Below are 22,476 nucleotides of genomic sequence, written 5' to 3' on the forward strand. Positions count from 1 at the left end.
CTCATTGCATTCACAGACATCTCCATCCTCGTCACCAGGAAATGGCATTACAGTAGGTACAGTATAGACAGCTAGCACTGGCCAACTTCAGAGACGTGACCCAGGACTAGATGGACTCCAGGTCTGTCTCAGTCCAGCAGTTCCTGAATTCCCAGGTGCACACATGACAAGCTTGGCCCTGGCTTTGAGGAGATCTTCTGCTTGAAGGACCATTGGCTCATTCTTCTCACTACATTTTAAATGCAGTATATTTTTTCACTGTAACTGCATTCTCCCGATTTCCCTATTCTCTCCCCACCTGTTCTTAATGCAGCCTCCCACCCAGACCTTCAACAAATCAAAGCATTGGAAGCTTTGTACTGACAGATTAGAGCCTCGACTCCACCAGGGAAATATTATAGCAATACCACTGTTGCAGAGATGGGCTGCCACTGACATTTCATCACTAAGCATCTTAGACTTCCTCTGAGCAGGGTTAGAAGAGATGGTGCTTAAAACACACCCAAACCAGCTGACAATCCATCTCCACTAGGGCTCTCTGGTGCTGCTAACAGAGGTGACGCTGACCCTTGGCTTAAGCAAAAAGGCATTTTCCTAAAGCTAAGCCCGGTTAGGGATTTTTCCCCAAAAGAAGAAGTACTTGTTCCCTACTCTTAAGGGTGCGGGATATGACGTTGTGCATCAATTAGCCAGCCAGTCTGAGACTTGCCTGCTAGGAGCACAGATGCCTACAATATTGCAACACACGGTCTGTGAGCAACAGAACAGGGACTGCTCTTCGGAGAGCAAAAACGAAATGCCGTTATCACATGAAACATGCCCCACCATCTCCCCAGGCAATTAGGCAAACTTCTGAGAACTGGCTAAAAGTTAGAACTGGCTTGCACAGAAGAGTGAGAAGTCTGTGGGCGGTTCACACTTGAATTAACACTGCATTTTTAAAAGGAGCTGCAGAAGGCCTGGTTTGAGTTCAGAGCACGCAGCATGGGAACTGGGCTCCAGGATGGGCGGGAGCTTTCAGATCTTGGGTTTTGTCCAGCCATTAAGTTTCAATCATTCTGTTGGAGTAGCTGGGAAACTTGCAGATCATCTCTCAGGGACTTAAGGAGGTGGCAGTGAATAGGGAAAATCTAGGCAGGTCTCCTTGGAACACAGCAATGGGTTAGTACAGGAGCTTCTACCTTTGGTAGCTGCAGGAAGGATTCCCAACAGCCTTGAACCAAAAAAGGCATCATCAGCAGTGAACGCAGCAGGAAGCCCGGAGCAGAGGTCATGTTATCGATTCTCCCCTGGGGGAAGTACTACAACCGCGGTCTGAAGTCAGCCATCAAGGAGACCTGGGTTCTATTCCTTGCTCTGTCACCAACCTCCTCCGTAACCATGGGCCAGTCGCTTCCAATCTCTGGGCCTGTTTTCCCTCCCTCTGTCTGCCTGGTCTATAGATTAGCTGGGAAGAGGAGGTGTCTTATTATGGGCAGGTCTACACTTAAAACGCTGCACCAGTGCTGCTGGGCCACTGTTGCGCGTCAGTGGAGATGCTACCACGCCAATGTGAGAGAGCTTCTCCTGTCATAGTTAATCGAGCTCCGTGAGAAGCGGTAGCTGTGGCAACGGGGTGCTGTCTACACTATGGGTTAGGTCAGTATAACTGCATTGCTTGGGGTGTGGATTTTTCACACCCCTGAGTGACATAGTTACACCGATGTAAGTTCATAGCGTAGACCTGGCCTCAGTGGCTGTACATGGTTTAGCACAATGGAGCCCTGATCTCAGCTGGAGCCTTTAGGTGTTACTATAGACACAAATAAGAATAAGCCAATGTACTTGGGTGTAAAGGTTTTAGGGCCTGATTTGCAGTCGTTCTGAATCTGCCTCAGCTCCCCCTGACTTCGACCAGACTTGCAGGAAAAAAACAGGCCTTAAGTGCCCGTGCAAAGATGACAGGATTACAAAAACTAGCAGACAGATTCTCTCCGTCTCCTGCTGCTTCTGCTCATTGCCATTCTGAACCATTAATTATTATGAAACAGTTCAAAGTTCACAGCTGCGGGGGTGTTCAGTCAGCGCTCTCCCAGCCGACGGGGGAGTTCTGGGTATCTGCAGAATTCAGAGGGCAGAGAGTGCCATTTCCTGCGGCTCTCCCCGGAGAACTGCGAGGGACACTTGGGATTATTTTCACTTTGCACTGAAGCAGTGGAGAAGGTGACGAATTCCTGAGCTTGTGGATTCCCGAAAACCGCCCCCAGACAAACGGAGAAAGAAAGGGACAGGGACTGTGTCACATGCACCCAGGGGCTCCCCAACGTGTGAACAACTCGTTGTCTCAAAGATAACGCACACAAGTCTGTGCTTCAGGGGCCCTGATGCATGGACTGGAAAGGCTTTAAATTCAAGGGGAAAGCTACACAAAAATCAGATCAAAACGGCACAGAGGTGCACGTGAGCAAATGTGTCTGTAACTCATCCTTTCCTTCCCCTGCGCACCCACACCCACCCTCAGAACCCCCTTCCCAGCCACATCCACAAACAGAAGGGGAGAAAGCCTCTCTCCTTCCTGATGGGTCTCCGTGAAGCTGTCACTCTGTACGGATGCGGCCCATGGCTGCTTGCAGGGGGCAGGGAGCGCGTGTTCTGCACTCTCAGCAGATTGGAAGGACTGAGTCCAAGCAGGTGTATTAATAGAAGCTGGGCTCTAGAGGCTAGGGTGGTTTATCATATGCCTCTAAACCCTGGAAACAACAGGAATCTCGTGCAGGGGAAGCAGCAGGAGAAAGACTGCTGAGCCAGTCAATATCTGAAAACGCAAACAGCAGCCACTGGACGTGAGGGACAGACTGGGGGACTTACACCAGAAGGGGGTTTTGGATCAGCAAGTGTTTGGAGTGAGTGAAATCGATCTCAAACCACCACGACCCTGCAGGCCCCCTATGGGATCCCCGTGGGACAGAAAAGGCTCTCCACTGTAGACGGAGCTGGAGAGAAACCATGCTCGTTTCAAGAGCAAAGCAGAGGGACAGTGGAGCAGCCCATTGGGCACAGAAAGGTAAGGGACATCCCTGCTAAAATAACTCCATGCTACAGAGGAAAAGCTGCTAACTGTAACACAGTCAGGCTGGGTTACGCTGCATAGATTGGGCTCACCAATCCGGGTACTGAGAAGTTTACCCTGAGCCTGGACTCCTGGCAAGAACCTCGAAACAGGTCTAGCAGAAGACAGAGGCAACAGCATGTGATGAAAAGCCGCAGGCATGTGTGCAGGGTACGTATCCCTAACAATGAGACGGGCTAAAATGTTGCTAGCAGGATCAATTGGGCACCTGTAGTTATTTCTTTTTTTGCACAACTTCTCCCTAGAGTTCCCCAGTCACAGAGCCCGCTTGGAGCGAATTAGAAAGCAAGCAGGCACCATCTGAATCAAGCCACCTGCGTTGGCCTCTTAACACCAGAGGGACACGAGCAATTATTAACTTGCCAATAATCAGACACATCATGACCCCAGGGCCTAAAACTCCGTTTGCTGTCATTGTTGAAGAGGCCATCGGCGGGGGCAGGGTGAAGCTGTTCTGGTGTAAGTGGCACATGCCATTACTGTACAGATGGACTGCGGTTTTCCATAGCTGACACGATGACTCAGACGCCGAAGTCCAGGCTGGTGACTAGGAAGGACAAACAGGTGTCTGGGGCGGAGCCAGCTGCCCCACAAGTGAAGACAGGAATTTTCACCTAGGCAGCATTTTTCATCTGAGAATCTCAAAGGTGGGTCAGTATCATTATCCTCATTTCACAGAGGGGGAAACTGAGGCACAAAATGCCATACCCACGGTCTCACAGTCCGTCAGGGCGAGGCCACAAACAGAACCCAGATCTCCCACACATACACCCCCGGCTCTAACCACTGGAAACACTGCTGCTCCCCAGGATGTAGGGTTACCATACATACAGATTTTCCTGGACATGTCCAGCTTTTGGGGCTCCAAATCCCCGTCCGGGGGGAAATCCCAAAAAGCCGGACATGTCCGGGAAAATCGGGACATGCGGGCCGGCGGTGCCGAGCTGGGGGCCGGGGGGGCCGAGCCGGGGGCCGGGGGTCGGGCTGGCGGTGCCGAGCCGGGGGCCGGGCCGGGGACCGGCAGTGCTGGGCGGGCCAGGGGTGCTCGGCCGGGGGCTGGCCCGGGGCCAGCACCCCAAGGCCCGAGCCGACCCAAGCTGGAGACGCTGGGGGGGGGGGGGGCCAGACTGGGCCGCGCCTCCTCCTCCCCCCCCTTACCTGCTTCAGGCTTCCCGCGAATCAAATGTTCGCGGGAAGCAGGGGAGGGGGCGGAGTTGGGGCGGGGACTTTGGGGAAGGGGTGGAGTTGGGGCATGGGCGGGGCTGGGGGCGGGGGCAGGGCCCCGTGGAGTGTCCTCCTTTTGGACACTGAAAATATGGTAACCCTACCAGGATGGAGACAGCAGAACTGGCACATGCTTTAGAAGGGAGCGTCTGGTATGTGGGCTTCTGAGAGAGATTGGCTGCTGGGCCCAGCCAGCATGCTCAGTATGTTGAATACTAATCCTCCCAGGACCCAGCGAAGGAGATTCTTAGGGAAGGACAGAATCCAGGGATGGTTGGGGAGAGGCCGGGGCATTCGTACGGACACTGGTTGCAGGGGGATCATAGGCTCGGCACGCAGCGTCTGGAACAGTGCGTGCTGCAGGGCAGAGAGCCAAAGCCCTCAGGAAGCTGTGGGCTGCCTCAACCGTGTTTATTCGGGGAAGACTGGCCAGCAGTGGAGGGCCCGGCATGTGGTAAAGCATCAGGCAGCTACGGCTCAGTGTACGCTGGGAGCAGAACCCAGAGTCCATGTGTAGTCTCAGAACCAGACGCAACGCTCAGCATGCTCTTGTCTGTGCTTAAGGGTCAGCTACACCAATTGCTGAACTGGGGCTATTCCCCAAGGCCCAGGACACAGCCGGGATGGGGAGGGAGTTCTATTTCCCCATTTACCAGGCTCTCTTCTAGTCGACACTGAACGAGGACATGAGCTGATCATATTCCTGTAAGAAGCACGAGCCGTCTCCGTACTGGTGAAAGGTGCAGGGACTTGGCCAGTGCATGTGGGGGCTTTAATATAGGGACAGTCTCATCCGCACAGGGGAAGTTCTCCTAAAGGAGCAGCATTCCCTTTGCTGGGTACCATGGGCTGGACAACGAAGGACCCCTTCTGCTGGAGGGTTGTAACGTCAGCAGCTAGTGGGGGTCAGTACAAGGTATAGCTACCAAAGGGCAGGAGATTCTCCCCCCTGAAACACCACTTCGCCCCGGCCCCTTTTAGCACGCCGTGTCCCCTTAGGCTAGGGAGCGTGGTGCACACTCAGTGCCCGTGCATGGGGCTGTTTGGCCGTCAGGAAGCTGCATCTCAAAGCCTCATTTACCCTGATCTGCTAGAGCAGAGGGTCCCAGAGGCAGTTCCGCTGAACTGGCGACCCCAGAATGGAAGGGGCCCCATCCATGGGAAACCCAGCACCGGGTAAGCCCTGCTTTGGCAGGCTGACTGCAGAGCACCTGTGGAGCTGCTGTTTCTAGGACACCCTTGACAGCTACCAGAAAGAGTGTTCTAACGAGGAGGAGAGAGACAGCCAGCCACTGTCGCCTTAGTGCTGCCGCTCAGAGTCACCTCACTAGCTGTAGCAGCGGGCAGATCTTAGCAGCGGGAACCAACCAGAGACGCTATGACCAATCTATATAAAGTGCTGGGTTCAGGAGACACTTTTTGATAAATTAAGTGGAGGCCAGATCCCCTCTGGAGGAGTCTCCAGCTCTCCCTGCCTTGGAAGCGCCATCATCCATGTCACCCCTCCTGGCAGCAAGGGGGGCTGGTCAAGGCGCAGAAGCAGTCACAGCAGTCCTTGAGTTGTTCAGAGGCCAGTACCCTAAAAGGGACTTACACCGCAATCAGCCTTCTCTAGATTCCTGGATAACAGTGGAGTCATGCAATGCTTGATTCCCTAGCCTCTAATGCCAAAGCCTCCCTTCCACAGATCCTTCCACCATTCGATTCATTTTATCACTGGTTGCACCTGTCCCGTAAGAATCTGGTTTTAAGGGGCTACAAAGACCATGCTCCAAACTGAAGAGCAGAGACAGGGAGAACTCTGAAGGCTGAATGTGGGGGTGCAAACCCTAATATTTGCCTCCACTAGCAGGGACCCCAGAAAGATCAGATCAAAAGAGGGGAGAGAACAAAAGTCGTAGAAGACAATGAATCCTGTACATTATTGAAAAGGAGGATGGAAAAGTAGGGACTGGGGGTACATGGCTTCTTTAAAAGGAAAAAACAGGGTGTTAAATTAACAATAAAAGTTTGGGTCTAATCTACCCAGCTTTTCCTGGAAGACCCAATGGATGGAGAATTTGACAGAGGACTACATCACAAGCACCAAGGACGTGAAACTTGAGCGCTGAGAAGTGATTTGCATTCAGCCCACTGAAAACGTTGGTTTTGCGCAACAGCAATTTAACATGAAAGCCTAACAAACCGTTCTTTGGTAACTGCTTGGCACCTTCATCCAAAACCCCAACCTGTTCAACGAAGGGCTGAGAAAGCTCCCAGGTTAGCTCGCTGGTCCTCCGTGAGGACTGCAGCATAAGACAGGAAGAGAAGGCTAGATTGTCATGATATTTGGGGGGAGGGGGGAGGAGACTAAGTGGGAAAAATAACTTGTTAGATAAACTTTCAAAGGCACGAGCCCAACTCCCTCCCAACCATCCCCACTTGCAGATCTCTGTTAAGCGACTCATCAGAAGAACGCTGCCAGGTGGACGTAGCGGAGCTGTTTATAAGAAAGCTCCTACAACATGGCCATGTTAGTACAGGCCTGATGCCAGCAAACAGTGGGCGCTGCAGCCTTCAAAGCACTAAAGGAAGGGCCACTGGACTTCAGCCCTTTCCTACTAGCCTTTGCTAATGCCAATGGGACGCGCATTGCAAAATCCACAAGCCCCAAAGGGCATGGAGCAGAAAGCAGGGAAGTGCCACACACCAAAAATCCTTGTCTGTGAGAGCCAGTCACAGCCCACAAGGCAGAGAGCTGCAGCAGGGGCCACTCCCTCTGTACAGGGTGAGCTCAGAGACCGGAGAGCTCTTCTGGGGCAGACTCAGCCCCTTCCCCCCTTCAAGGGTAACCACACACGGCACTGGAATGTGGGAACTTTATCCCTTAACTCCTGCTAATTGGGAACATAAACAGCCTCAATCTGTGCATGGCCATCAGCTGCTCCTTGAACTTCTGAACCTCAGAAATCCCCTCCCCTGCGCAGAGGGGCGCTGGCAGCAAAGGCCCGGGGACTGTTTCCAAGGCAGACATCACCCTGTAATCTGTTCCACCTTGTGAGGGGTTACGAGCCGCGCGGTGCTGCATTCCATTCGCTCAGGGCCCACGACAGCGTTTTCCACTCTGACTCAAATTTGCTTCTCCTCCCCCTGTGCTCAGCCCACATGTGGAAAGCGCCGACCACCCTCGGATCTCAGTGACATCGTTGCAAATCCACCGGAGCCTGCAGGATTAGACTACATTTACACCTGTACAAGTGACAGCAGAATCTGGCCCACGTTACACGCACGCAGCCTGGACAAACTTGGTACTTGGGATCAGATCAAGGGGTCAGATTTACAGCACGCTGGAGGTGTTTGGGGACTTGCAGTGATCTATATCTTGGCAGGTGGATGGCACTTATCCCAGACATATACTGGCAGTGAGAGTTATTTTCCCAACCCCTGTGGGTGCGTTTGAAATAGCAGCAGGGTAGAAGGAGGAAGAGCTATAGACACCCACGTTCGTTCTGAAAACTCGTCCATTAAAACAGGAGAAAAGAAAGTTCTTTTTCGACGTAGCAGTAGAATCATCAGCCGGGGGAGTGAGGAAGGGGTTTGTGAGAAAAGGCCCGATACAGAAAAGACTTGTGCTGGAATTATCTTTATAAAAGAACATAGAAGAACAGCCCTGCTGGGTCGGGCCAATGCTGCATCTAGCCCATTAGCCTGTCTTTTGATGGTTAGGCAGATTGATTTTTATCCACCCTGTCAGAAACTATGATTTAAAAAAACAAAACAAAAAATCCAATTTTTTTTATTTAAATTGGATTTTGTTGATAAAATGCTTTTTGAGGGAAAAAAACTATCTAAAGATAGTTTTAATTAAGATACATTATAGCTCAAAGATATCTCATCATGGAATAGGGATTATAAATTCTAATTCTATAGTATGAGACAATATATTCATGTCATGTTAAGAAAAGTTTTGTAAATAAGTTCCAATAGTTCATGGATTAGGGACCCAATTTTATGGGGTTCCAGGGGCTTCTGTATAGATGATTTAGGTTAATCTTTCTATCTACGCAATGGGACTCAGTGCTCAGTCTAGAAGATACCATCAGAGATGCTTAGTTTTGCAGTTCTCAAACGGTGGATTTGTGTCTCCAGAGGTAACATGCTTGTTAACAGCAAAAACATTTTAAAACTAATAAATAAATATATATAGAGAGGCGAGAAATAACAGACCTCAACCCTATTGTCCCTCTGCAGATTTGTGTACACAGAGTCAATCCCTTACGTCGCTCCAAAAGTGCAAAGTTTAAAAAAGTTCAATGAATAGAAGATTGTTGGGGGCGGAATAGATCTGGACAAGGAGAAGAAGTCTGGAGATAAATGTGGGAAGTGAGGGACATATGCTTGTTTTGTTAAAATATTACACCTCTACCCCGATATAACGCGACCCGATATAATATGAATTCTGATATAACGCGGTAAAGCAGTGCTCCGGGGGGGCGGGGCTGCGCACTCCGGCGGATCAAAGCAAGTTCGATAGAACGCAGTTTCACCTATAACGCGGTACGATTTTTTTGGCTCCCAAGGACAGCGTTATATTGGGGTAGAGGTGTATATATTTGCTGTTGAAGAAAAGAATCCAGAATATATAACGTTGTTGTTTTAGTTAAATAAAACAATTTAAATGTCTGTCTGGTGATGTTCTCCTCCTAATATAGCATGGCAAGAAAATCCTCCAAATATTAATGATGAATTGGAGATAGTTCACCTCCCAATGACTTCATAAATATCTGCTTCAATTACCTTTGGTAAATGAAATAACCAAACAATCAGTCATTTTCTGATATAGCTGTAAAACTCATCGGAAAGGTTTTGAAAATAAATCACTGTTTAAAAATGCATAGTGTGTGCCTTCTAAAAATGAACCCTACATCTATCTCTGAGTTGTGAAGAATATGTATTAAGGTTATAACAACCAACAAGAATGCACTTTTATGTAGAAACCCATGATTAAATCGAGTCTTCCTGACTAGTGATTTAAATCAAATCCACCCTGGTTGCTAAGGGCACAAGGAAGGGATGAGCTTCGGACTAAAGTACAGGGGGGGGGGGGGTCAAGATTGCGGGGTTCTGCTCCCAGTTTTGACATTGATCAAGTCTTTTGTAACGATTCGCACTCAACTTTGGACTTAACTGTCTTGAATAATTTTGTATCATGTGCAAACTTTGCCTCTTCACTATTCACTGCCTTTTCCAGATCATTAATGAATATGTTGACCAGCATGGGCCCCAGTACAGATCCTTGGAGAACCCTGCTGTTAACCTCTCTCCATTATGAAAACGGACCCATTTATTTCTACCCATCATTTCCTATCTTTTAACCAGTTACTGATCCATGATAGGACCGTCCCTCTTTTTCCATGACTACTTAGTTTCCTTAAGAGCCTTTGGAGAGGCACTTTGTCAAAGGCTTTCTTAAAATCCAAGTACATTATATCCCCTGGATCAGCCTTATCCACATGCTTGTTGACTCCCTCAAAGAATTCTAATAGACAGGTGAGTCATCACTTCCCTTTACAAAAGTTGTGTTGACTCCCCCAACAAATCGTGTTCATCTATGCATCTGAGAATTCTGTTGTTTACTATAGTTTCTACCAATTAGCCAGGTTTACCAGCCGATAATTATCAGGATCACCTTTTGAGCCCTTTTTAAAAATCAGCCTTACATTAGCTCCCTTCCAGTCATTTGGTACAGAGGCATGTTCCAGTGATAGGTTTTACATACTACAGTTAGTAGTTCGCAATTCTGCATTTGAGTTCCTTCAGAACTCTTGGGTGAATACCATTGGGTCCTGGTGACTTTTATTACTATTTATCAATTTGTCCTAAAACCTCTGCTATTGACTCACCAATGTGGGGACAGCACTTCAGATCTGTCGCCCAAAAAGGAGAGCTCTGATGTGGAGATCTCCCCTGCATCCTCTGTGGTGAAGACCAATGCAAAGAATTCATTTAGCTTTGTATTCCCTGAATGCTCCTTTAAAACCTTGGTCATCTAGTGGCCCCACTGTAGGGTGACCAGACAGCATGTGTGAAAAATCAAGATGGGGTTGGGAGATAATAGGAGCCTATATAAGAAAAAGACCCAAAAATCAGGACTGTCTCTATAAAACCAGGACATCTGGTCACCTTACCCCACTGCCTTTTTGGCAGGCTTCTGTTTCTTAAAAAAATTCTTACTGTCAGTTTTTGCATCTTTAGCAAGTTGCTTCTCAAATTCTTTCTTCCCGTCTTCTACTTTTACACATACCCTGCCAGAGTTTATGCTCCTTCCCATTATCCTCACCAGGATCTGAGTTCCAAGTTTTAAGAGGTGCCTTTCTGGGCATGTCTACACTGCAGTTAGACACCCACGGCTGGCCCGTGCCAGCTGACTCGCGCTCATAGGGTTCAGGCTCATGGAGCTGTTTGTGGTGTAGACTTCCGGGCTCAGGCTGCCCAGAGCTCCGGGATTCTCCCACTTTGCAGGATCCTAGAGCTGAGGCTGCAGCCCGAGCCTAAACATCTACTCTGCAATTAAACAGCCCCTTAGCCCATCCCCACAAGCGTAAGTCAGTTGGCATGAACCAGCCGCAGGTTTTTAATTGCAGTTAGACAGACCCATAGCCTCTAACAGCCTTCAGTATTCCGCTGTTTAGCCATGATGGCATTTTTTTGGTCCTCTTAGTCTTTGTGATTTGGGATATACCGTTAGTCTGAGCCTCTATTATGGTGTTTTTAAGTAGTTCCATACCGCTTGCAGGCATTTAACCCTTGTGACAGCTCCTTTTAATTTCTAACAAGCGTCCTCATTCTTGTGTAGTTCCCCTTTTTAAAGTTAAACGTTACCGGGGTGGGATTTTTTGGTATCATCCCCACGACAGGGATGTTAGATTTAACCACTTTATGGTCACAATTACCAAGCAGTTCAGATATAGCCACTTAGACCAGATCCTGTGATCCACTTAAGACTAAATCAAGAATTACCTCTCCCCTTGTGGGTTCCCAGGACTAGCTGCTCCAGGAAGCCATCATTCATGGTGTCTAGAAATTTTCTCTGCATCACGCTTGAAGGGGACATTTACCCAGTCAATATGAGGCTAGTTGAAGTCACCCATTATTACTACACTTTCTGCTTTTGTGGTCTCTCTAACCTCCCTGAGCATTTCACAATCGTTGTCACTAAGGCCTTGGCTACACTTGCAGCTGTACAGTGCTGTGAGGTAAACCTGTCTTCGTACAGCTGAGCAGGGAAAAGCGCTGCAGTCTGTCCACACTGACAGCTGCCAGCGCAGTGGTGTGGCCACACTTGCAAGATTTGCAGCTGTGTTGGGAGCGGTGCATTATGGGCAGCTATCCCAGCATTCATGTGGCTGCAACGTGCTTTTCAAAAGTGGGGGGGGGGGGTGGATTGTGAAAGGGAGTGTGGGGGGAGAGACAGTGCTTTTTGGAGCATGTCAGCTCTCTATTTTGCAAGTTCCAAACTCCCGGACCTCTGCTCATTCATTCACTCACTCAAAGCAAGCTGCAAACTGTTTGCTTTTTCTCTGTGGTAGGAGTTTTGAAACCGGCTCTTCCGCATTCCTGCAGCCAGTCACAATGGAGAGGATTGGCCACATTCACAGCCGTGAGTCGTAGCCACTCCGCTGCAGCTGTTATTCCTCTCGGGGAGGTGGAGTACCTGCAGCTGCGTACCCAGGGAGATACAGCGCTGCACCCAGGGAGATACAGCGCTGCAAATGCCCTGCCAGTGTGGACGGGGAGCGAGTTACAGCGCTGGGGGAGGTGTTACAGCGCTGTAACTCGCAAGTGTAGCCAAGGCCTCAGTCTCCTTGCCTCTGAAGTCCTGTCCTGTCTTGGGTTCTTATTTTTTTAGAGCCAGACTCTCCTCTCATGTACACCCTGCAAAATCTGGTGCAACTCCATCATCCCCAGCAGTTACCCCAGATTAAGCAAGCAGAATTTGGCCCTCAGAGTTGCACTGTATCTTTCTAGCTGCACAAAACATCGTGTGCAAAGTTTACAGGACCACAGGCCAGAGTTCAGCACCCAATGTGCTCCCAGCCCTATATATATCTGGCTCCCAATAAGTCATTAATCCAACCCCTTAAATTGCCCTGTGGTTATTGCAACTGACAGCAGAGCTTGATTTTGCATGAAGTGACGTGGCAGTGGCCGCTCTTTTAGACTGCGCTTTCTGATGTTTATTTAATAGCAGTGTGGGCTCTCAATTTATAGCAAGCAACAGGTGTTCGTCTTGGCAGAGCTTGGGAGCAAAGCACGGTTACACGACTCTGCAGAGGGCAGCAATGATGGAAACCCCAGCACAAGCCTTAGCCAGAGACATTTTCTGGCAAGAGGGTCTTTCTGAGCAATCACATAACTGATTGTGGAAAGAGTCCTGAAGTCCATGGTAAGCAAGGGGTGAGGAGACATCTTATCTGGCCCCTGTTACCATGGTACCCCAGCATCTCACAATCTTTAATTTATTTATCCTCACAGTCCCTCTGTGAGGCAGGGCAGTGCCATTATCCCCATTATACAGATGGGGAACGGAGACAGAGCGACTAAGTGACTTGTCCAAGGTCATGCAGAAAGTCAGCAGCAGAGCAAGGAAATGAAACGGGCTCTCCAAAGTTCTCGGCTAGCACCTGCCACCGCTGGACCACCGATGCTCAGGATGATTTCAGTGGGCACCATGGCAAGGCAAGAGAAAAGGGTGCCTGCCTCTCCAACTGGACTCTGCTGACAGGAGAGGACTGGCTCAAGGACACTTGCAGAAGTGGGGGGTCTCAGATGGGAGAGAGCAACAGGTTAACATGTAACAGGCTTTCGGGGGGGGATATATTCCCGATAGGCACATGCGCTCAGTCAGTCAGTTGTCAATTTCACCAGCCAGCAGCTGCGTCAGGGGGTATGAAAACCAGAATAGGTTAGGATAGGACTTAACTGAAAACAGAATAAATCAAAAAACATCTGATTGGCATCAAACAGCCAACAGCACCCTCTTGCGTCCACATGGATGACCAAGTGCTAAAGGGACTCCAACACCCTCATCTGGATCTGAGGAGTAATTACACACTAACCTTCCCATCACATCAAGGTAGAGATATTCTTGGTTGGTGCTGTAGTACATAAGACCCCCACTGTGGTAGGCACGCTACAGACACAAGCGAGAGACAATCCCTGGCCTGGAGCACTTATGAAACAGCCAATGATAACAACAAGCTTTTATATAACTTACAGAAACATGGAAACATTTTCTTTTAAAGTGCAAATAACTGTTTTAAGAATGGTTTCAGAGTGGCAGCCGTGTTAGTCTGTATCAGCAAAAAGAAGGAGGAGTACTTGTGGCAGCTTAGAGCAGGGGCGGGCAAACTTTTTGCCCTGATGGTGGCATCGGGTTTCAGAAATTGTATGGAGGGCCGGTTAGGGGAGAGGGTGGTGCCCCCCCCAGGACCCCTGCCCCATTCACACACCCCTTCTCCCTGTCCCCTGACTGCCCCATCGAACCCCCCCTCTTTCCTGACTGCCCCCCCCGGACTCCTGCCCCCATTCAACCCCTTATTCCACCCCCCAACCGCCCCGACCCCTATCCTGCCCCCTGACCACCACCCCAAACCACCCCAAACTCCCCTGCCCTCTATCCAACCCCCCCCCTGCTCCGTGCCCGCTTACCGCGCTGCCTGGAGCACCAGTGGCTGGCGGTGCTACAGCTGCACTGCCGCCGCCACCATGCAGCACAGAGACCGGGTCAGGCCCCAGGAGCTCACAGCCCCGCCGCCCATAGCACTGCACCGGCAGCGGAGTGAGCGAGCGAGCTGAGGCTGCGGGGGAGGAGGGACAGCAAGGGAGGGGCCAGGAGCTCAGGGGCTGGGCAGGATGGGCCCGCGGGCCGCCGTAGTTTTGCCCACCCCTGCCTTGGAGACTAACAAATTTATTTGGGCATAAGCTTTCGTGAGCTAAAACCCACTTCATCACATGCATGGAGGGGAACATACAGTAGGAAGATATATATATACACACTGAGAACATGAAAAAAATGGGTGTTGCCATACCAACTCTAACAATTAAGGTGGGATATTATCAGCAGGAGAAAAAAAAAAAAAACTTTTGTAGTGATAATCAGGATGGCCCATTTCCAACAGTTGACAAGAAGGTGGAACAGTAGGGGGAAAATTAGCATGGGGAAATAGTTTTTAATTTGTTATAGTCTCTTAGGGCTGGTCCACACTAAGCCCCCAGTTCGAACTAAGATACGCAACTTCAGCTACGTGAATAACGTAGCTGAAGTCGAAGTATCTTAGTTCGAACTTAAAGGTACTTACCGCGGGTCCACACACGGCAGACAGGCTCCCCTGTCGACTCCGCCTACTCCTCTCGCGGATTGATTTATCGCATCTAGACAAGACGCGATAAATCAATCCCAGAAGATCGATTGCTTGCCGCCGAACCAGCAGGTAAGTATAGATGTACCCTAAGGTGCCACAGGTACTCCTCGTTCTTTTTGTTTTAAGAATGCGCATCACCGGTGGTGTTTGCAACCCAGCCATTGGTACTAACCACCTGAAGGTGAAAGGGACCATATGCACTGCACAAACTGATTGAAATCACTTTTGTTGTCTGAGCAGCAAGAAATGCAAAGGAAACAGACTAGTGACAAGTGCAATTTAATTAACTGTTCCAGGGGGAAGTAATGACAACGAGGAAAAGACCTTTCTGTTTACAGCCCCTATTTAAAAAAAAAAACAGTTGAGAGTGTGTCCCTTTGATTTGCCAAATTCAAGGCCTCTCTGCTAGGAACAAGCACCTGAAGTTTACCAACCCCCTGCCGGCAGGTTGATTCACAAGGCACCCTCCTCCTCTGCCTGCAGTACCAGTGTCGGCAAAAGGGTTAGAGATGAAGCATGGACAGGAGCAGAGCACTGAAGGCAACCACAGAAAACGACCTCACTTGATGTTTATTTGCTGTGGGGCAATGGCATTAAAAGAATAGCACCCGCCAAAGAGATGTAAGCCAGGCCAACCAAACGTGTTTGGCTGTGGACACCACGTTTGACCTGCTCCATCAGACCGATACGCACCCATGAACGGGGCACTGATATTCACAAGCACCCTGCTCCTTGTAGATTTCCAAGAAGCACCTGGGGAAAATCACAATTCAACTCAAAACCCGGTGTTTGTCCAGGTGGGATCCCATCCATTGTGCATTGCTCCTCTCCCTGAGGAGCTTATCAATATTTTGGATACAGGAGGAGTGTGGGATTTAAGAGTTAGTTTTTAGAGCAGGAGTTTTTGACAATCCCCAAAAACTCCAACCAAATTCTATTAATACTTGGCACTTAGAGGGGCTTTACATCTTGGGATCGCAGCACACTTTACAAAGGTCGGTATTGTTATCCCCATTTAACAGATGGGTAAATGGAGGCATGGAGACAGTGAAGTGACTGGTACATGAGGAGTCAGTGGCAAAGCCAGTCTCCTGACTCCCAGTCTGGTGCCTGATCTCAAATTCCACACTGGTCTGCACAGTTTCTAACTGGCTACACTAACAATAGGACAGAGACGCTGGTTGAAGGTTCTGGGAGAAGTAATACCAGTTGTGAGTTTGTCTTTAAATGTCTCATCACTCTACTGCATTCCTAGGGCCACTTACCACATTAGTTCTAGCCTCATCAGCGGCTCTCCATGAGCAGTGGCATTGCACTGGCTTTTGAAGTTATATTGCTAAGGCAAATGCTACAACCCACAAGCAGGTTAATCCTTCGGCAGCATTAGCAGGAGTAGCTAGGGAGAGGCTACCAAGCAGCACTTCCATCAAGAAATCCCAGAATTATTATTATGTTCTAGCCACAGAAAAGATTAAAATTGCCTCCTCCAGAGCATTTGTCAAGGTGACCAGAGAAGAGGGGGGGAAATGTGTGTTCCCTTTGTTTCTCTGGGATGTAGAGAGACACTGAAGGGGGCTCTGTCGGGTTTTAATATTACAAGTTAGGTCGTGTACTAAGAAGTGGGGAACTGGGCAGATGAAGACACTACACATACCAAAAAAGAGAATCCCAACTGACTAATCGGGGCAGTGATTTTTATTCTGACTGTTGGTCTCTTAAAACCCTCACACAGGAATCTTCAAGCTCCCCATTTCTGGGACTACCAGTGAGTCCTCAAGCAAAACCAGGAGAGACCAGACAGACGTACCCAACATTTCAAAGGTAATAGAGTATTCAAAAAAAAAAAAAATCCAACCCCAACACAAAACCTCCTGACCTTCCAGGCCTTTACACACCGCAAAGCAGCAAAGAGAGAATAGAGTCAATGTTTGGAAGACCCTTTGCTTCTTTCATCTGGAGTAGTTAGACACCCAATTCCACACTTAATACTTTGGCATCTTAAACAGTTTTTCTTTCTTTAAAAGATTTTTAAAACTCTTTCCATGCACCCTGAACCTTGCATTAGGGGAGGGGTTGTTGGAGGAATACAAAGGCAAAGGGGCCATCAGTTGTTGTTAAAGTGACACTGTTTGACAGTTGTTTGCACACGGTGATTCACCAGGACTTTAATTCCCAGGCTGCTCAGCAAAGAAAGTCCTTGCAGGAAGCGCCAAGATTCCCAGTACCCAAGCACTGGACTTTGGCATGCTGGGGAGTTTAAACTTAGCTATCTAACTAATGACTCCAAAGACTGTGGAGGTCAGTATCTGTTACCACAGCTCATTATATGCTGGATATGCTGTCCTCCTGGAAGTGTGTGGTCCCACCTAATTTTTGGTCCTCTATATACATTGCTACATTCAGGCCTCGTAACAAGTGCTTTATGTTGTTTGCAAGCTGAGATTCCCCAGACCATCAGCCTTCAAATGAGATTTGATACTTCCAAGGTTAACGCCTCATGACCAGCTAGAGGTGGAAGGAAGTCACATCATTCCGATTCCCCTCTTGCTCCTCCCCCCACTACTTGACTCCCATATGCTTTGACAGTCTTACCACAACAGCCATTACTTTACACTGTCTCAAAGAGGTGAAGCCAGCAGTACATTAGTATGCAGAAGTGGGAGATAATGCATTGATTGTTAGCTCCAGAAGACTTGAAATATTAGCTGATAAAGGTCACGTAGGCAGCTTCACCACTATAATTCCCTGGAGGTAGATCCAACTGGGCAGTGGGTCTGATATGCCCAACTGACAGCCTCCCTGTCCTGAAGAGCTTGTCTTCTAAAGGCACAAGATGATAAAACACAGACCAGGCAGATTTTCACAGTTTCGGGCCAGAAGGGACCATTAAATCATCCAGTCTGACCTGGAGAGCATAGGCTATTCCATTTCACCCAGACACCTCAATACTGAGCCCAGTGATTTCAGTTAGACCAAAGCACTTCAGTCTTCAGGAGACCAATTTGCGGCCATCACAGGCACTTTGGTCTCTCTTGATTAGGTGAGAAAGGCCCAGCTGATCCTAGCAGGGGATCCAGCATGAAGAGGAGTCTCCCATCAGAAGGCTCCCTTCCTGCAAGCCTGACAAGTCACCCCACATGCCCAGTTCTCACACACACACACCCCCCCACACACACACCCCTGGCCAAGATGGGAAGTCTCCCCATCATGAGTGCCTTTGGGTGGGAAATCCTCGTTTCCATTGACAAGTCTTCCTTAGCGATTAGGTTACATTTTGAGCTGCCTTGGCATGAAAAAGGGCTAGAGACATTTTAAGAAAATGAAAAGCTTAAGTCTTCTCCAGCAGGCACTGAATGATCTGGACCAAAGTTGGCGACGAGCTATCTATAGAAAGCTGCACACTCAAGAGTAAGAGTTTACTAATCCCCTGAAAGTAGATTTTAAATCAACTCAATTGAGTTGGTCACTAGGTCTCACTGAGGGGACTCCAGCAAGCCAAATTATTTCTCTCCTGCTTTTTGCTACAAAGTGGCACAAAAACATTAAGAGTTTTTGAACTCTGAGCACCTCCTTATCACAGAAATCCCATCCAATTCACTGCCAGTCTGGTAGAAAAGTTATCCTTAAAGTCACATTGGCCCCATACAGTAAGTTACTTGGCAGATTTTAATGGCAAGGCCAAAAATGCAAAGTCAGCTGCAACTTTAATTATGGAGCAATTACCACACCTCTATATATTGCTCCACTCTTAGCAATAACAGGAGAGAAAGAACGCTTATTGCAAAATCTAAGCTAGCCGGCGGGATCCCTTTACGCCATTTATACACAGGCAGCGTGAGTGAGATGTGCCGAAGGGTCACCTTGAAGAAGGAAGCAAGATTCAATATATTTCAAGAATTTCATCAGTAACCAGTGATACAGATTGTTTTACTGATTACCCAGTGCAAGTCCTCACAAACGGACCATTTCTGAGAGCTCTTCTCCCTCTCCACACATCCCCTCAGCTCAAAGCAATCACACATTATTTATACTGTGGCAGGACCACGCAGCCTTAGTCCTCCCAGACCAGGACCCCTTTGTACTAGGTGCTACACAAACACAGAACTAAAAGCTCCAAAGAGCTCACAATAACCTTGCAAGTTCCGCATTCTCAGGGAAGCTCAAAGTTTGCCTCTCTTACAAAAAAGTTAGTTTGAGCTGGTGTTTCAGAGGTTTCATTAGCTAACTGGCTTCTGTGGGTTTCCCTGATCCTCCCAGCCACAGCCATGTGCTGACTAAGACCAAGAGTAAAGGAACCTTGAGGTTTTTAAAAACCACAATTGTTAATGAAGCACGTTTTGTGCTACTGTAAATATGCTCTGAACAGGACTGGCAGTGCAAGCTTCCCTCTCCTGGAAACATCCTCAGCCTTTATTTGAGACGAGACTGGAAGTCAGTTTTCTGCAGCTGATTTGAATTATTTTGGGGACTTTCTCTGGCCTGTGTTCTACAGGAGAGCAGATTAGAGGATCACAGTGGCCCCTTCAGACCTTGGAATCTATGGGTCATTGCTGTCCCTGTTGAGGCTGTCAGCTAAGGCACCAGTTAGTGTCCGTATGGGGGTCAGTGACATGGGTGCTTGACTAGTGGGAACTGGACTGTAACCCAACAAATTTGTTTCACACACGGGTCACTGAAAGCCAGTAAGACAGTAAATAAGATTTTTTTCAGTCACTACCAACCAGGGCTGGATTTAAACCAGTCACCTAGGAGCACAAGACTCCATATTCCATTATCACTCCCCTACTGAATGTTCTGCTAGCTGTAACATGCAGGTGGGAGAGTCCCTTGTTCTCCCAGTGAGTGGGAGTACAAGACTCACTAGACTAGAACAGTGACAAGCATTTTCAGGGCTGCAAAGCAACGGGGAGCTCCCATGGTATCTTTAGAGGCCCTGGTCCAATTAGTCAGATCACACGGCACACCCAATCCAACCAGCTTTCCAAGTTTTCTCCCAACTCCTCTGTGGTGGGAGGAAAATCAGGGCTTAGAAACTAGAGACTGACAAATACGTGAGATACAGCGACAGAGAGGGCGCCTCAAGCTATTTCTCCCTTGGTGTGGAATCCTTCCATTGGAAGAGCTGTGATAGACTCCATGTGCCAAAGGTCCCTGCACTTCCCTTCCATGTTTGCTGGGCTCCGTGATGCCCATTAACATAGGTTGGGAGCCACATAAAAAGGTGTTTAGTAGCAATCCCACTGAGACAATCTAGAGTCTGAGGACACAAGCCAGGATTTCTGAACTAATTCCATGGGGTGGGCCGAAAGCGATGCACAGGTAACTGTTTTCTGAATTGAAAATACAGCTGTCTTTTGGGGGAGTCCTCCTTGCCAGGGAAATCCCAGAACCCCAGGCTTTGGGGAACGGATAGATCTTCCCTTTTCTATGCTCAGGGAGGTGACCCAAAGGGCACAGAGCTGTGATAAGGCAATAAGACAAGCAAAGAAAGAACTGTCCACACAGGTCTGATGCAGGAGACCTTTGTCGTCTCTGATATGCATGCAGATAGCAGCCCAGACTGCTAGGAGCAGCACAAATCCCACACCTCTGTATGTAACTTTTAATTTTCACCATGTGGTTGTCATCTCACCCCTAGGTGTGCCTACAGCTTTCAAATACTTGTATCCTTATTAGTACAACTGCCAGGGATCATTAAATGGGCATAAAAGGTTCAGCTGCCATTGCCAATAGAGGTAAAGAGAGGGTGTTAAGACCACAGATGACATTAGCTGACCTGCATGAGGTAACCAGCTCTGCCCTGGTCAGCGAATCAGGAAGAGCATGTCTGTGCACACGCATCTGTCCTTCAGGACGGGAAGGGTCAGGAGTACAATGTTCAGTTTGCAGGATGGCCTGCCGCACTCCAGATTCTCCTCCCAGCTCAAAAGAGCAGATGTGGGGGTTATTAAATTTTCCCCTACTTCATGCCTTACACTCAATATTCTGGTGGGACAGTTTGCCATGTGAAGCGTTTGACACACTGCTGAGCTTGCTGTGAGAGCTGTACTTATAGCCAATATTAATAGCCCTGCATATCTGGGTATATATATCGGTTTACAAGACAGGTGCAAGGATTGCTGTGACCTCCTCTCCCCACAGCTGTCCGAGCTGATTTCAGCAGCCTCTCTTTACGGGAGTAGCTCAGGTAGTTTACAGAAACCTGCTCCTCTTCCTGAGGAAAGACCCACTTTTTATTTGAAGAGGGGGGGGGGGGGGGGAAGTAGGGCACCGGGTTGAGACACTGGATGGTTCAAGGGAACGTAAGCAGGAATCCAGCCCAACAGAGATGGCGAGTTACCATCTGATGCGTCCCCAAGGCCTGAAACAGCCACAGAGCCCGAATCCCTCTCTACGCTGGTCAGGGAAGATCCTGGGGAAACGCGGAGGCTGCCAGCGCTGCCCCTGCTTAGGGGTCAGGGGCGCCCAGGGCTGTCAAGCCACCACTAACTTCCGCCACAGGCCGAGGATGGTTCTGAGAGACGCACGTGCCTTGTTAGGGAGTTAGCTGGGCCGTGACTGAAAACAGGCTCAAGGAGGGTGCAGCCAGCAGGAACCTGTGACTCTGGGGATGCCACTGCTGGGGGAAGGGACGTGCAGGGCACGTGCATGCAAGCTGCTAGCAGCTGCAACAATCAAGGGCAAGCAGCCTGGGAAGGGCAAGGGGGGGGCTGCCCCCCCAGCCAGCGCCCCCCCCTTCCCTGCGATATAAATACATCCATTCAGCGCATGCCCACCTGCCCCTTTTCCACCATGTGCGCATGCGTGCTCTCACCCCTCCCACCCACACCATTCGCTAAGCGCATGTGCAAACGCCAGCTCGTCCCTAGGTCAGCTATGCGCACGCGCCCTCTCACCTCCCCGTCACGGTCTTCGCGCCTTACGCATGCGCTCCCCGCCCGCTCATCCCACGCATGCGCATCGGCGCCTTCTGGCTGGCCTGGCGCATGCGCATTGGGCGCCCACCGCCTCTCAGGGCGGAGCGCTAGGGGGCCGGTTCTCTGGCTGTCGGGCTGAGCGAAGCCCCGCAGAGGGGGGCCCCTGCGGTCGAGCGTTGCGGGGCCGCGGCCGCCTCCTCACCTCATAGTGCTTCATAGTTCCTCGCGCTCCTACCACCACCGCCGCCGCCTGGCACCCGCTCCGCTCACGTGACGCGCCTCCAGTCTCACCTGGGGGGCGGGGTCCGACCAGTCGGAGCGGCCAATCCTAGAAGCCGGGCCGCAGAGAGCCAGACAATCAGAGCTCGGGGCGGGGGGCTCGACTTCCCGCCCCAAGCGTCCCCATGGAAACTGAAACGCGTGACAAGGCTCCGGCCAATCGCAAGCCAGCGAGGGGGGCGGGAATGACGGATCTGCGCGCCAATCCCCTCAGAGCTTTGCCCGCCTGGAGCCTATCGAGACACAGGCTCGGGGTCAATTACAGGGAAGGGGTCGCTACTCCCCCACGTGGTCTCGGACCAGCCCCTGTCCGTTCCTGGGGGTGGTCTGGCCTCACCCCGCCTGGCCTCAGCCCCAGGGGTCGTTTTCCTGGGTCCTGTGTCCTAAGGGGTCCCCGTAGCAGCGCCGAGGGGTGCGGGTCAGAAAAGCACTGGCAGGGAAGGGCCTGTAAGGGCCGGGAGGGCATTGGCAGGGAAGGGCCTGTAAGGGCCGGGAGGGCATTGGCAGGGAAGGGCCTGTAAGGGCCGGGAGGGCATTGGCAGGG

At 49.8% G+C, this 22,476-nt stretch overlaps 1 protein-coding gene and 1 long non-coding RNA gene across 3 annotated transcripts in view; one reads left to right on the forward strand and one right to left on the reverse strand.

Annotated features, from left to right (window-relative positions):
* TECR (trans-2,3-enoyl-CoA reductase) overlaps positions 1–22,004 on the reverse strand; it is a 42,892-nt gene extending 20,888 nt beyond the window's left edge. The window contains exon 1 of the mRNA XM_034791970.1: positions 21,856–22,004. Coding sequence (XP_034647861.1) covers positions 21,856–21,870 — 15 coding nt within the window. The 5' untranslated portion in view covers positions 21,871–22,004. The remainder of the gene's footprint in view (positions 1–21,855) is intronic.
* Positions 2,576–16,537, forward strand: LOC117888518. Of its 2 annotated transcripts, none has more exons than XR_004648344.1 (3): positions 2,576–3,043; positions 3,355–3,756; positions 16,469–16,537. It is a non-coding gene; the product is annotated as an uncharacterized LOC117888518 (long non-coding RNA). The 2 variants fall into 2 exon arrangements; XR_004648343.1 differs by lacking the exon at positions 16,469–16,537 and adding an exon at positions 6,363–6,514.
* Positions 22,005–22,476: the final 472 nt, after the last annotated feature.

Source organism: Trachemys scripta, chromosome 16 (assembly GCF_013100865.1).
Source record: "Trachemys scripta elegans isolate TJP31775 chromosome 16, CAS_Tse_1.0, whole genome shotgun sequence".
Classification (NCBI taxonomy): Eukaryota; Metazoa; Chordata; order Testudines; family Emydidae; genus Trachemys; species Trachemys scripta.